The sequence below is a fragment of the Hyperolius riggenbachi genome, chromosome 1 (assembly GCF_040937935.1).
Source record: "Hyperolius riggenbachi isolate aHypRig1 chromosome 1, aHypRig1.pri, whole genome shotgun sequence".
Classification (NCBI taxonomy): domain Eukaryota; kingdom Metazoa; phylum Chordata; class Amphibia; order Anura; family Hyperoliidae; genus Hyperolius; species Hyperolius riggenbachi.
This window is the reverse complement of record NC_090646.1, coordinates 470064590-470079780: the sequence shown is the minus strand read 5'-3', so window position 1 is coordinate 470079780 and position 15191 is coordinate 470064590. Positions and strand designations below refer to the sequence as shown.

At 45.9% G+C, this 15191-nt stretch overlaps 1 protein-coding gene and 2 long non-coding RNA genes across 4 annotated transcripts in view; 2 read left to right on the top strand and 1 right to left on the bottom strand.

Moving 5' to 3' along the window:
* LOC137521341 (uncharacterized) overlaps window positions 1–10459 on the bottom strand; it is a 67835-nt gene extending 57376 nt beyond the window's left edge. Inside the window, exon 1 of one of the 2 annotated variants that reach the window (XR_011022102.1) lies at window positions 10181–10459. This is a non-coding gene — a long non-coding RNA (uncharacterized lncRNA). Of the gene's footprint in view, window positions 1–9896; window positions 10066–10180 lie in introns of those variants that run through there. The other variant, XR_011022101.1, reaches the window with a different exon arrangement.
* The window catches only part of LOC137521346 (uncharacterized), a 485899-nt gene that overhangs the window by 414159 nt on the left and 56549 nt on the right, over window positions 1–15191 (top strand). The gene's annotated exons all lie outside the window — the stretch shown is intronic.
* Window positions 10162–15191, top strand: part of LOC137521326 (acyl-CoA dehydrogenase family member 11-like) — a 54724-nt gene continuing 49694 nt past the window's right edge. The window contains exon 1 of the mRNA XM_068240447.1: window positions 10162–10339. Within this exon, the coding sequence (XP_068096548.1) occupies window positions 10185–10339 (155 nt within the window). The 5' untranslated portion in view covers window positions 10162–10184. The remainder of the gene's footprint in view (window positions 10340–15191) is intronic.

The following is a 15191-nucleotide window of genomic DNA, read 5'->3' as shown; positions in this document are numbered from 1 at the left end:
ACCACATCTCGATAAGAGTCAGTAGATTTTTTCTGCCAGGACTTGAACTTTTTGCGATAGGCTTCTGGTGTCAGCTGATATTTAGTAATGATAGCGTCTTTTATAGCGGTATAGTCATTATCCTTTTCCACAGATAATTCCGCAAAAGCATTAAGCGCTTTGTAGCACAGCAAGGGTGTCAGATGTCTGACCCACTGGTCTTGGGACAGGCGATACTGACGGCATGCTTTTTCGAAAGATCGCAAAAACAAGTCAATATCAGTGTCTTTTTCAATAGTAGCAAATTTACATTTTGCACTTACAGGGAATGCGTCTCCTTCAGCAGGGAGGCTGAGCGATGAACTCCGGCTGGCCTGTTGAACCTTGGCCATGTTCAGTTCATGCGGTCGTTGGCGCTCCCATTCTGTAGCAGCAGCATGGCGCTCCTCTCGCGCTTGCATGTACTGCAGGTACTTTTCCAGGTCAGTGTCTATCAGCTTTTGTAATGCAAGCTGCATTACCGGGTCAGCACAAATGGACAGTCCAGTACTGGCCGGTTCCAGGCGAGTACTCGGAGAAGCTATGAGGCTGGGGTCCATACTGACAGTCTCCTGCGTAGTCGTAGCAGGGCCCTCAGGAAAGCTCAACCTCTGTACGCATAGGATCTTTAGCTTCTGGTTCCCCTCGACTTGAGTTAGATGGGCCAGTGTCCTCCTCAGTGGACACATCCAGCACCCTCAGTTGCTGGCTATCCCATCTGTACAAATCTACTATCAGGTCCTGTTTTGTCTTGCGGAGGATGTCAATGCCCTTCGCTTCACAAAGACTTTCCACATCTGCTTGGCACATGCTCTTGTAGTTCCCGGACATTTTCACGCCAAACAAAATAAAACTTTTGGGGAGGGGGTACTGGGCTACACAGTCTCTCTGTATATACAGGTATAAAAAAATATATTGCATTCAGCTACAACACCAACTAATTAGTTCGTTTCTCGACAGGGCTAATTTGATAGCGCTATCTGAGATACTTTCAGCACAACACAGATCCCAAACGCTGCCAAACACTGTCACAAGCCCCCTAGTGGCCGGACCGCACAATGCCTCCCAATCGGTTTCAGCACACAGACCATGCAATCTGTGGTCGCAATCAGTGCGCAGAAACCGCTGGGATTTTGGCAGCAGATCGACTAAAAGGGAGCTTGTAAGTTACGGTAATACAAATTACACACTATTTCAGGGTATAACTGCCACCACCTCTGTTCTAATGGGACAGAGGAACCCACTGACTGGCTGATTCTAAACCTGCAAATAAAACAGTTAAACACATGCTATTCTTTCTGGCTATCGACAATAGTAGCGACTCTTCAGAAGCTAGGTTCGGTTTTGTGTTGCTGAATAACAAATAAATGACGTTAGCGTTGTTTATTATAAATGCAATATAAATAATTAATATATACAGAAAATCGTTAAAATCAACAATAATAGAGACAAATAATAGCACAGTATGGAAAATAAAAATAAGGGAAGAAAATACTTAAGTTCATGTGGAAATATGTCCTTTCTGGGAAAACTCGTAAAGTTCCTTTGTTTCAGTTCAGGCAAAATGGCCATCAGCCACATGGTGCTCTGGCTGGCTTGATCAGGTGATGGCACACAGGGGAGGACTGCCCCTCCTTGTATGCATCCTGGTTTTATGGAAGCTAGTTTTGGGGTGGGACCACGCCCGCCCCTCTGGTTGACAAACCAATCACAGTTCAAGTCCTTGGAGAGAGATTTAGGTTTAAACTTTTAAAACGCTGTAATTCAAAACCGATAAATGCCACATTTGCGCTGATAACAGATTAATACACAGTGGATTCGGGGAATCATACAGAGACCAAGAATACAATAATATGATCCAATTTGATGCCAATTAAAATTTCCCATTTTTTCTTAGATAAAAGAAGATCGTGAGTGTTGGATTTTTGTGATCAATTTTTATGAAAATTTAATGGTGTAGGGTAGATTGCCAATTACTTGATGTACAGACAATTTTTCCTGAGTTTTCAATCATTTCTTTCAGATTGGGAAAAAATTGAACATGTGTGTGGCACATTGGTCAGATTTTTGAAATGTTACAATCAGTCGGAAAAATCGATTGCAATTCTTAAATTGAAAAGATATTTAAAAAAAAAATTGTATCGTGTGTGGCCACCTTTACCCTAACCAATCCCCCTCCACCGCAATATCTGCCAATATCAACACCCCCTTTCTCTAAAGGTGGCCACACACACCATACAATTTTTTAATATTTTTTTCAATTCAATAATTACAATCAGTTTTTCTTATTAATTGTAGCACTTGAAAAATCTGACCAATGTACAACACTGGTATGTTCAAATTTTTCCCCAATTATGAACAAAAAAAATATGATTGAAAACTCAAAAGAAAATTGCTTGGAACTATACAGTAATAAATTGACAATCTACCCTTCACCATTTAATTTTCATAAAAATTGAAGACAAAAATCCGCCACTCCCCAACGACGTATTTAAAAATACAGGAAATTTAATCAGATTTCTCAAACAAAGAAAAAAAGCTTTCGATTTCTCTGTATGACCGTTTTTATCGAATTGCCGTAATATTGGATCATTTTATAGCATCGTGTGTGGCCACCTTAACTCATCCTCTGCCAATAACTGCCACCTAAAGGTGGCTACATGCTACAATAAAATGATCCAATTTTACAGCAATTCAATAAAAACATTTGTTTCTACAGAAAAATAAAAAAACATTTTTTGAGTGAAAATTCTGATCGGAATAGCATTTTTTTTGGGGGGGATTGTTCTCAATCCGAGGTGGCAAAATTTGTTAACAATTTTTTTGCAAGATTGTATGGTGTGTGTGGTAGTCTAGATTGACAATTTCCTAATGTAGAGACGCAAGTAATTTTTTCAGGGTTTTCAAACATTTTCATAACTGGAGAAAAACACTTGTGGTACATTGTTCAGATTTTTCAAATGTTACAATCAATCAGAAAAATTGATTGCAAATCTTAAATTGAAAAGAAATGTAAAAAAAATGGAGTACTTACGTATTAGGGCTCAAACCCACTAGCAGCCTTTTCTAAGTGCTAGTGATTTGAAAAAGCTCTTGCTAATCTAATACTATGGGTGATTTTTTTATAAAATCACATCGCTCTAGTGCATACCTGTCAAACTCCGGTCCGTGGGCCAAATCTGGCCCTCGGAGCCATTAAATTTGGCCCCAAAGTGGTTTCCCCAATTTGCATTATGTTTGGCCCACTCTAGACCACCAGGGAAGCTATATTGGCAGTGAAGCCCTAGATCACCAGGAAAGCCATATGGGGGAGGTAGGAGGAAAGCAATAAACACTAGAGAACTGTATAGGGGAGGGTGGGGGGCCACTAGACACCAGGGAACTGTATAGGGGAGGGACGACCACTAGACACCAGTGAACTCCATAGGGGAGGGAGATGAACCACTAGACACCAGGGAACTGTATAGGGGTTGCAGGGGAGCGATTAGACACCAGGGAACTTTATAATGGAGGAAGGTGGCCAGTAGGCATTTAGGTTGGTCCACAACTAGGTTCCAGTGTTCAATCCCAGCCCACGTTGTATTTGAGTTTGACACCCCTGCACTAGTGGGATCACAACCATAGCACTACATTAGCAAGAGTTTTTCAAATGACAAGGCGCTCCTAATGCGTTCCAGCAGAAAAGTGTATACAATGTTTCAATCCCTGCAGCTCAGCAAGTGTATAAAATGTCAGTGTCTCAGATTACAGCCTAGAATCTATTTCAATTGAGGTGCAGTAAATGTGCAGAATACTAAGGCCTCGTTCACATCATTTAGCGCAGATGGCTGTGCGATTGGAACGCAACGCGTCCGATCGCACGCCATCTGCGCTCCTATGCGCTGCGCTGCAGATCCCATTCATTACAATGAATGGGATCTGCGCTGCGATTCCCAAAAATGCGTGCAGCACGCGATAGCACAAGCGCGTTGCCACGCAGCGCATATGATGGGAACGGCAGAAGGGCTGTCTATGCCCTTTTACCGTTCTTGCGTGTCGCACACTATACGCGCTGCCAAAATGCGGACGGCAGCGCGTATAGTCTGAACGAGGCCTAAGGCCCCGTTCACATCACAAACGCGGATGGCCATGCGTGTGGAACGCAACGTATGTGAACGCACGCCATCCGCGTTTGTGTGCGTTGCGTGGCTGATCCCATCACTGAAAAGTGAATGGCACAGCAGCGCGTTCTTCCAAAAAATGCATGCAGCATGCGTTCCCGGACCGCACAGGTCCGGAACGCATGCAGTGTGAACATCAGACAGTGCACTCTATGCACTGTCTGATGTCGTGCGTGTCTGCCTCCCGCACGCATTTCCAAAACGCGGCTGTAAATGCGTGCAGTGTGAACGGGGCCTTACATAATAAACTACAGTACATAACTAAAGTAACAGGAAAAAAATTGTTTAGTACAATTAGTAACCCTTAACCACCCCCCCCCCTTTAATCCCTAACTTTAACCCTTCACCTTCCTTGAAGTCAATGGGAACCGCTTGAAAAAAACAAAAGCTAGATACTTACCTAAGGAGAGGGAAGGCTCTGGGTCCTAATGAGCCTTCCCTCTCCTCTCCCGTTGCCCGTTACAGCGCTGGCTCACCCGTAGCAGCATTCAACCAATTCGGTCAAATGTTGCTATCTCTGATGCCGAGAGGAAGCCTTCGGGAGCCCGAATGCTCCCGAAGAAGGGCCGCTCCATACTGCGCACGCCCAAGCGCCCACTCTCGCGTGCACAGTATGGCTCCAGAAGTTCCCCGCGGCTGGAGATTTGAACGGAGAAGCTGCCGCCAGAACCAGAGAACTGGGAGAGGAGAGGGAAGGTGCTACAGGACCCAGACCCTTCCCTCTCCTTAGATAAGTATCTGCCTTTTGGTTTTTTTCAAGCGGTTCCCAATGGCTTTAACTCCGAACCTTAACCCTTAACTTCCCCCCCTAACCTCCCCCCTTAGCCCCTAACCTTCCTTCTCCTTAACCTAACCCTTAACTTCCCCTTAACCTTAACACCTGACCCCTAACCTCCCTCTAATTAACCCCTAAACTTAACCCTTCACCTCCCCCCTCAAACTCTTAACCTCCCCCTCCTTAACCCCTAACCTTAAGGCCCCATTTACATTAGTTGCTCTCAGTTATAACTGAAAGGACAACTGATTTTAAAAGTAATGTCCATGTTTCCCAATGGCTCAGCTCACACTATAGGCGTTTTGACTAAAAGATTTTTCATAATGCACTGCTATAGAGAAGAAAAAAAAATGCGTACCAACTGTTTAAGTGTAAATGGGGCATAACTCTTCACCTCCCCCTCATCTCCTAACCTTAACCTCTCCCTCCTCCTTAACTTCTAACCTTAACCCTTAACCTCCCCCTTAACCCTCACTCTTAACCCCTAACCTTAACCTCCTTACCCCTTCCTCAATGCCTAAGCTTAACCTTAACCCTTAAAGAGGAACTCAAGTGAAAATAATGTAGTAAAAAAGTGCTTCATTTTTAAAATAATTATGTAAAAGGATTTAGTCAGTGTTTGCCCATTGTAAAATCTTTCCTCTCCCTGATTTAAAGAGGAACTGTAACGGTAAAACGTCCCCTGGGGGGTACTCACCTCGGGTGGGGGAAGCCTCAGGATCCTAATAAGGCTTCCCACGCCGTCCTGCGTCCCTCGGGGATCTCGCTGTAGCCCTCCGTACAGCCGTGACGCAATATTTACCTTCCTGGCTCCTGCGCAGGCGCTCTGATGGCTGTCGGCTCCGAAGTAGGCGGAAATACCCGATCGCCGTCGGGTCCGCCCTACTGCGCAGGCGCAAGTCTCCGGCGCCTGCGCAGTAGAGCGGACCCGACGGAGATCGGGTATTTCCGTCTATTTCCGAGCCGAATGCAGCCACAGCGCCCCCGCTGGAGCCAGCAAAGGTAAATATTGAAATTACAGTCGGGCCTGTCGCCGGCTGTTCAGACAGCTGCAGCGAGACCCCCGTGGGACGCAGGACGGCGTGGCAAGCCTCATTAGGATCCGGAGGCTTCCCCCACCCGAGGTGAGTACCCCCCAGGGGATCTTTTTCAAGTTACAGAGTCTCTTTAATTTATGACATTTATCTCACGGTGACATTTTTACTGCTGCCAAGTGATGTCACTGGAAGGAGATGCTGCTTGCTTTTTTGGCAGTTGTAAATAGCTGTGATTTTCCACAATGCAACAAGGCTCTCACAGTGTGATGTCAGTACCTCAGTGCTGTGAGGCACTGCAATCATTTGTGGGAAGGGTTTCACCACAAAATCAGCCATACAGAGCCCCCTGATGATCCTTTTGAGAAAAGGAATAGATTTCTCATGGGAAAGGGGGTATCGGCTACTGATTGGGATGAAGTTAAATTCTTGGTTGCAGTTTCTCTTTAAGCCCCCCTCCTTAAAGAGACACTGAAGCGAAAAAAAATATATGATATAATGAATTGGTTGTGTACTATGAATAATTACTAGAAGATTAGCAGCAAAGAAAATATTCTCATATTTTTATTTTCAGGTATATAGTATTTTTTCTAACATTGCATCACTCTATAATATGTCCAGATTACACAACACTCAGCATTCAAAATGAGTCTTTCAGAGCAGTCTGTGAAGTAATAAACTCTTCTCTGCTAGAGGAAAAGTAAACAGTTCAATTACAGTTCAGATAATAAAAGTCAGATAACAGCCCTCTCCACGACCAAGTTGGTCGGAGAGCTTAATAGCTTTTTTGCATAGAGATAACAACTGGAGTTTCTCAACTCTTCCTGCACTGGAAACAATTATGGCCCATACTCACGAGGGACTTTTGTCGCCTCAACACGCGGCGCGCGCGTGTTGTGGCGACAGGTCGCCCGTGAGTATGGGCCGTCACACACGCGCGCACCCCGAACTGTCGCCCGCCGCTCTTGTCGCCATGCGATTGAAAGTTTCAATCGCATGGCAACAGTCACCGCCGCACCTCCCCCGCAACTGTCGCTAGTCCGCGTGAGTACGCGGACTAGCGACAGCAACCTCCATTGAGGTGAATGAAGCTTCCGGCGGGGGGAGGAGGAACGTCGGCGACAGCTTCCGTCTCGCCGCTGGTCCCTCTTCCGCGTGTGTACGCGGAGGGACCTGGAGAGAGAAGCTGTCACCGGCCTGTCGCTAGCACGCTCACGTGTGCTGGCGACAGGCCACTTCTGCAGCCCGTGAGTACGGGCCATAAGACTGATGTATCTGATCTTAATGTTTTTTTTCTTAGCTGTACTACACATACAAATCATATCATCATTTTTTTTTTCGCTTCAGTGTCTCTTTAACGCTTAACTCTCACTCCCCCCCCCCCCACCCCTTTAACTCCTAACCTTATCTTCTCAGCCCCCTTCCTTAACCCTAACCCTTAATCCCACCTCATCTCATAACCTTAACCCTAACCCCCTCCCCAAGGTTAGGAGTTATGGAGGGGGGATGATTAAGGTTAGGAGGGTAGTTAAGGTTAGGGGTTAAAGGAATCACCAGCCTAACTTAAAAAAAACAAACGCTTTACTCACCTGGGGCTTTCTCCAGCTCCTTGCAGCCGACTGTCCCACACTGACCACTCTGCCGCTGTCCTGGGCTCCCCGCACGGTGCAGAGGCCGACCTCGAGGTCGTCCTTACTGCACCTGCGTAAAGCGTCGCTGTCAATCAAGCCCACGTTGTCCACAGCTTATTTACACGTTGTCTGCATGCCGGGCGGATCGTTCAGGAACAGCCTTATCAGCCCACCGACAGTGCGTACATACCCACTACAGTCTGCTGAAAACCCGCCCAGCGGGAGGTGCCGACGGAGCCGTCGTTGGCTGCTGTCGTGCGTGTGTACGCACCTTGATGCTGAAAGGATTGAAATCATTGTATACACTTGCTGACTCTGAAGGGATTGAAACATTGTAACTTTTCCTGAGTGTGTAACTGCCTGGACGGCATGATACATAAGTAACAAAAATTGTATAGTGTTGTGGCCTGATATTTACTGGGCAAAACCAGGGCTTAAATAACCCGAAGGACACCCTATAACCACAATTAACATGAGGCCACCAGTACTTAAACAGGATCTTTAAGGGCTCATTCACACGATGTGCTGCGCTGTCAGTTTTGACGCAATGCACATAGTGTACGATCTACATGGCAACATGAAAGTCCATCGACTTTCATGTTACCATTCACATTACAGGTATGCGTTACGATGTAACGCTTCTGGGAACATCTAATCGCACAACACACACACATTCTCCTGATGGGTTGGCTGCCGACGTCTGCGCTCCTAGCGCACCACAACGTGTATTCTGTGCGATGGCTGCACGATGGCAACGCATGCACGAAATCGCGTTTGTGTATGCGCTCTGTAGTGTGAATGAGCCCTAAGATGACAACTTAATTTGAATCAGTAGCTGATGCCACATTTCTCACTGGAAATCTTTACCTTGTCTCAAACAGATAATGAAGTGGGTGCCCCCTACAGTGAAATATCATGACCAAGGTCCTGACAGCTTACTGCCTGGGAACCTTGTTGCATTGTTGGAAATAACAGTATTTTCCAAGACAAGACAAATAACATTTATATTGCGCTTTTCTCTTTGCGGACTCAAAGCGCCAGAGCAGAGCAGCAGCCACTAGGGCGCGCTCTGTTGGCAGTAGCAGTGTAAGGGCTGGAACCCACAGGAGCGCTTTTGGCAGCGTTTTGGCAGCACTGCGATACGCTAGCAGTTTGCCAAAACGCTGGGCTAATGTTAATGGATGGGGCAACTTCCACAGGAGCGTTTGCGTTTCCCAGAAACGCAAACGCAGGACCTGCAGCATTTTGGGAGCGTTAGCGCTTCAATGTAAAGTATTGAAACGCTAGCAGAAACGCTCAGCAAAACTTAAACTGAGCGGTTTTGCTAGCGTTTTGCGGCTCAGCACACTGTAAACAAAATGAAAAATAATTCACAGGACCAATCAGGATAAAAACGCAAAACGCAAAACGCTAGGCACCCGCTGGGGAAAAAAATACAATGTTGCAAAACACGACCAAAAACGCGCATGAATCCGCTTGCAAACCGCTCAGACAAAACGCTAGCGGTTGCGTTTTGCGTTTGCGGTTTTCAGTGGGTTCCAGGCCTAAGGGAGACTTGCCAAAGGTCTCCTACTGAATTAGTGCTGGCTTACTGAACAGGCAGAGCCGAGATTCGAACCCTGGTCTCCTGTGTCAGAGGCAGAGCCCTTAAAGAGTAACTGTTAGCCCCCAAAGTGAAATTTAAATCTCTATAGCAATGTTTAATTTAGTATTTCAGTGATCCAAAAAGCCAATGCAGAACTTACACCTGGGGGAGAGAGGGGTCGGGCAGACATAGGCATGCTCTGCATGCTGAAGCAGTATCTGATATGCGGCTTTGCGTCCGGAGCTTGTCCAAAAGGCTACATAGTATAAAAATTACATTGATTTTTAAGTTCTGCATTGGCTTTTTGGATCACTGAAATACTAAATAAAACATTGCTATAGAGATTTAAATTTCACTTTGGGGGCTAACAGTTACTCTTTAACCATTACACCATCAGCCAACTGCCGAGCAAGCAAAATCTCCCTCTATACATAGAACTCTCATGAAACAAACATTCGTATGAAAACAAAACATTCCATACAGATCACCTGGCAGAACTAAAGATGTCACCAACAGTGAGTGATACATTTCAGAATGTAAATCAGCGAGAGGAAAGATTTTACAATAGGCAAACACAGACTAAATAATCTATAAATGAATATTGTAAATAAAAAAACAAAAAAAAACCAAAGAGCAGCGTTATTTTCACTACATTTCCTCTTCAAATGATCTACTTCAGGACTAGTAACATACTAGTCATTCCAGCCTTTAGCCTGTGTCTGGAGAGGAGGAGAGGAGGAAAGGGAGGGGGGCCTTGGGAAAACTCTTTTCTTCTGACGAAACTGCTCACTCAAAGACGTCCTTGCTTTCATTAGGTTATAATGTCTACAATCTGGACGTGCGTGACTACGCTGCAAGTCCACACATGACAGTACACAGGTCACTCAGGTTCCCGCCCTAACCGCAATATCGAGCGACTCGTTCTCCACCAATCACGATGTGCACAACATGTCGCACGCTTCTCTCACAGCACATACCGTCATGTATGACAGCACGAAGCTCCCCCCCTCGCTGAGGAAAGAGTTTGTTCATGGCCAATCAGAGAATCGGGGCTACTTCGGACTCCGCCCCTTTTGCTGGTCACTCGATTTTCTTGTAGAGTTCAAGTGGAGGTTCCAGTATCGTACAGGAAAAGGGTAATCTGTGGGGACGGGCGGCAGGTTGCGGGGGAGGGCAGGCAGATGACTCTTGTGTAGCTAAAGAAGACTTGTGATAGATCCTTACTGGAGACAGGTTGTTTACAGTTGTCCGTTGCCTGTATAGTGCAGCCAGCGGTGACACGCAAGCCTGGCAGAGGTTGCACAAGCTGGGAGGTGGTGTCAATTGTAAACAGTGTTGTGGCCAGTGTTGCCAACCAGCAGTAAATTTGCAGGCAGTCTGTAAATAAAGTGATTTATTTTCTCTGTGGTCCATGAAAACAAGCTCTCTGTAGAAATGCTGTAATATAGAGATAAATGCAGACATCAAAGCAACAAAAGTTGAGGTACTTTTCCGTTAGCCGGTGTGGTGAAATTTTTTGCAACTTTATCAGATTTTGCAACCGGTTGCACTTAGGCCCCGTTCACACTTGCGTTTTGGCAAGTAAACGGACCGGATCCTGACCTGATCCTGATCAGAACCGTACGGTTCCGATCCGGATCCAGTCAGTTTGTATCAGGCATGCATCAGGCTGCCATCCGGATCCGTGGGCAAAAAATAGTTAAATATAAATAAAAAAATGTTGGAGAAGAAGGTGCACCTGGTGCACATGTACAATCAGGTTCCTCCGGTTTAGGCATCACCTCCACCTCCGATATTCTGCCAAACAGCTCCAGCATGTCTGTCGCTGCTGCTCCACTCCAGACATGCTTGGCCCATGTGTCCCCATCCGAAATGGCCGCTTGGATATGCATAGGAAGTGGGGTAGAACGTCAGGTTTTTGTAGGCAGTGTGTTCTGTGCCTTCCGTTTCCCATTGGTTTCTGTGTTCCTGATGGTGCTGTCAGGCTCAGGTCAGGCTCCGGTCAGGATGCGTGGGCCGGAGATCCGGACCCAAAAAATAGCGCATGTTGGAAAAGAGTCCGGATCCGGTCTGGCTCCGTACTGTACGGAACGTACGTATGTGAACGTCCGCATAGCCTTTGCATTGCTATGCGGAACGTACGTTCCGTTTGTACAGTATGCGGTCCGGATCAGATCCGGAAAATCCGGATAGCGAACGGTAATGTGAACTGGGCCTTATTTATAGGTATAGCTATCAGAAAGTGCAAGTGAAAGTGATGGGTCGTTCGCGAACAAGCCGGCTCTTTGCAGCGAACGACAAGAGCCGGCTCTCAGTTTTAAAAGAGCCTATGCCTCAGCCACCCCACAGAGCTCTGATTTGCTCTGTAATAAAGGGCGCTGAGGTATGCTGGGAGATGTTGTCCTCCTCTTCCAGCTTGTAGGAGTGTATGGGGCGGAGCAGAGCAGTAGCAGGAGGGATTGCTCCATTCAGAGAAGCAGTCTGGAGTTGTCATGGAGACGGGGCGGGGCTTTTACTCCGATTCTGAGTGGTGTCTAGTGATATTTAATGAAGAGCCGGCTCTTTGATGGGAGCCGATTCAGAAGAGCCGATTCTCCGAGAAGAGCCGGAAATCCCATCACTAATCAGAAAATGCAACCCAACCAAACCCTATTCTCACACAGAACCCTCCCCTCTTGCTCAACTAATAACCCCCCCTGGAGGGAACAATCCCCCCTCTTGCTCAACTAATAACCCCCCCTGGAGGGAACAATCCCCCCTCTTGCTCAACTAATAACCCCCCCCCGAGGGAACAATCCCCCCTCTTGCTCAACTAATAACCCCCCCTGGAGGGACAATTCCCCCTTCTAGCTCAATGGGATCTGTGGTTGCAAAAAATTACAGGCGTGTTAACAGAGAGGAGGCACGCCTACACAGTCATACACTGTCCTCTATGACAAGTTGCAAAATATGATGGGTAGCCAAATTTTTCACTACACCGGGCGCATCTGATAGGTGGCGCTATAATAATTACATTAATAGTCACGTAACAAAAGTGTAACTTGGAACAAATGTAATAGGCACGTAACAAATGTAATTTAATAGTCACCGTTAGCCGCAACTGGCCGTCTCGCTGCATGTATCAAAAGTGAGTTAATTGAATTAAATTAAGCCAGCGGCAATGTAACAGATGAAGCCGCCAGCTTTGGCTCTGCCTCCTCTCCTCCCCCTGCCTCTCTCCTATAGAACACTGGCAGCTGGGGGACACACGTGTCCCCGAGAGTCGTTTGTCGCAATAGCAGTACAATAGCAGTTGCAAGAAACAAGCAGAGCGGGGAGGCTGCAGACATTGCTTCTGCCAGCACCCGCTCTGCAAGAATGAATGGCAGAATTCCCTGCCGCGATTAACGACTCTGGAGGGACACGCGTGTCCCCCGGCTGCCAGTGTTCTATAGGAGAGAGGCAAGGCGGAGGAGACCGAGAGCCGAAGCCGGTGGCTTAATTTAATGTAATTCTGTTACGTGCCTATTAAATTACATTTGTTCCAAGATACACTTTTGTTACGTGACTATTAATGTAATTAGCGCCACCTATCGGATGCGCCCGGCTAACGGAAAAGTACCAAAGTTGATTCCGCTGTGATACCTTTAATATTGCTTCACTATAGAGATGAGAAGTTCATCTGGGCTCACATTGCATCGGACTGCACAACCGTGCGCTCACAGGATACATTGTGGTCCATCACTTTGTTCACATACTCACCATTGTACATCTGGTCAGCCACCTGTCCGATCCATCTGCCACTGTCACATTTGGTTCCGCAGCTGCGGCACTGGCGCTCTAATCGACTGGACAGGAAAAGTGCCAGTATACAGAGCCCTGCCAGAAACATGGGGTTCCCCTATTGGATTGTGACATACAATAATGTCAGAAAGCCCTGATTTGCTGCATGCTTGTTTAGGGTCTATGGCTAAAAGAATTAAAGGCTGAGGATCAGCAGGATAACCAGGCAACTGGTATTACTTAAAGGGAAATAAATATGGCAGCCTCCATATCCTTCTCAATTCAGTTGTCCTTTAAAGGGGCAATCGCCATCTGGTCCTGGAGTGGTTAAAGAGACTCTGTAACACAATTTTCATCCTTATTTATTCTATCCTATAAGTTCCTATAGCTGTTCTAATGTGGTCTGGCTTACTGCAGCCTTTCCTAGTTGCCCAGTGGTCGTGTTATCTCTGTTATATGATCTAATCTTCTCTCCTGTGTCGGGCTCAGGCAGTCTGTCTGGAATGTGCTGTGCTGCTTGTGATTGGGTATAAGCTATACACACCCTCTCCAGGCCCCCTGCAAAACTCACACACTCTGCTTACTTGAGCCTATCACAAGCTTTTAGCAGCCATGTCTTTTGTTTGTAAACACTGCCTAAAACTGGTAATTACAAGCCAGGTTTGCAGCAGAGAGTGGCAGAAACAGCACAGAGGGGCACAGGAGAAAATAATGAATAGAATGGTATGCTTTTTATTGTAAGAATATTAGAGTACAGATTCTCTTTAAGTAGCTGAGCTAAATTAACATAAGAATGTGTCTCATGTCAAATCCACTACTTGAAAGCCTTAGGAACATACAAATATTTAATTTAGACTAGATTTACACTATATCTGTTGAGTTGCGGATCCAGGAAAATAGGATCGTACCGCAACAATGATGGAAAGTGGTATTGCACACTTTCAATGCGATGTGACACATGCAGTGCAGCATACAGTCTATAGACATAGGCCTGGGACCCACTTGCGTCGCTTTGAGATGAATTGCAAAGCATCTGCGATTTCCAAAACTCCACCCTGTACACTATAGCCCCTGTTCCTGCATGTCATGTGATGTGCATCAGGTACTGCAAGAAGTTAGACTGTATAACACAGCTGTAAACAGGAGTAAGGAGGATGTGTAGCTCCACTGAAAGCAGGTAATATATGACAGTACGACGCTGTACTATATTGGAGGGGGGACAGGAGTTAGTGCAAGTTGGCAGGGTTTTGCAGGGGGCGTGGCTGGCTCAGTTTTCCTGGGGGTTTCTCAGTATGCCTCTGGACAGGGTAATAGAAATTTTGGTGCCCCTTTTGCACTATGCAATCTGATTTTTCTGCAAATGCAGAAACTGCTGAATGCAATCCTGTTTCTTGCATATTTATTTCAGTGGCAAAAGGCCCTCAAGGGAAATACTTTAGCTAATACTACAGGCTCATACCTATTACTGTGATTCTAAGTAGTGGAAATGACCATGAATAATTATAGTTTCAACTAATTGTTTCAATAGTCTCAAGGTCCACTTTTCCAAATAGCCAAATTATCCAGTGTTTCATATTCTCATTCCTATCTACCGTATGTTTCAGTGATGTCAGCTATCATATTGCTTGTTATTTGTTTCTTAATCAGGATTCTCTGTTTTCATTCTGCTGCATAGAACTGTCCACATTTGCCTCCAATACCACTCCAATATGGGCGTATGGTTGATGGGCTCTGTGTGCTACATTGTAGCATGATGTGCATCTCACCGCTGATGTTCTGGTCCACTATTCTCTGCTGTCCCAATATGTTTGCAGTAATGTGGCTAACTACTACATTAGATGTAAGCAGCAGGGTGCAGTCACTGCTCAGCCACAATGATTCTCCACAGGGTGAAATCTGCTTACTAATCACTGACATTCCCATCCATCTCTAAATGAGTATAATTTACAGTCTCTTCATGCCAGGTGAGCGCATTCTAGAACTTCCACCAATAAGATTGCAGGCGGTCGCTGACCAGGAGTGATGCTGACAGAAAGCTGCATTCATGGAAACATACAGTGCTTGGGGACAGGGGAGAATACAAGTAGATGGATCTCAGGGGTTAGGTGTACATCTCGCTATATAATATACTTTTTTTTTTTTTATAGAAAACTCAAAGGGACTAGGGAAAGTGGTTTACTAAATCAGAAATTGTCCAAGAAATGGCCCAGCATTCCCTGGGATATT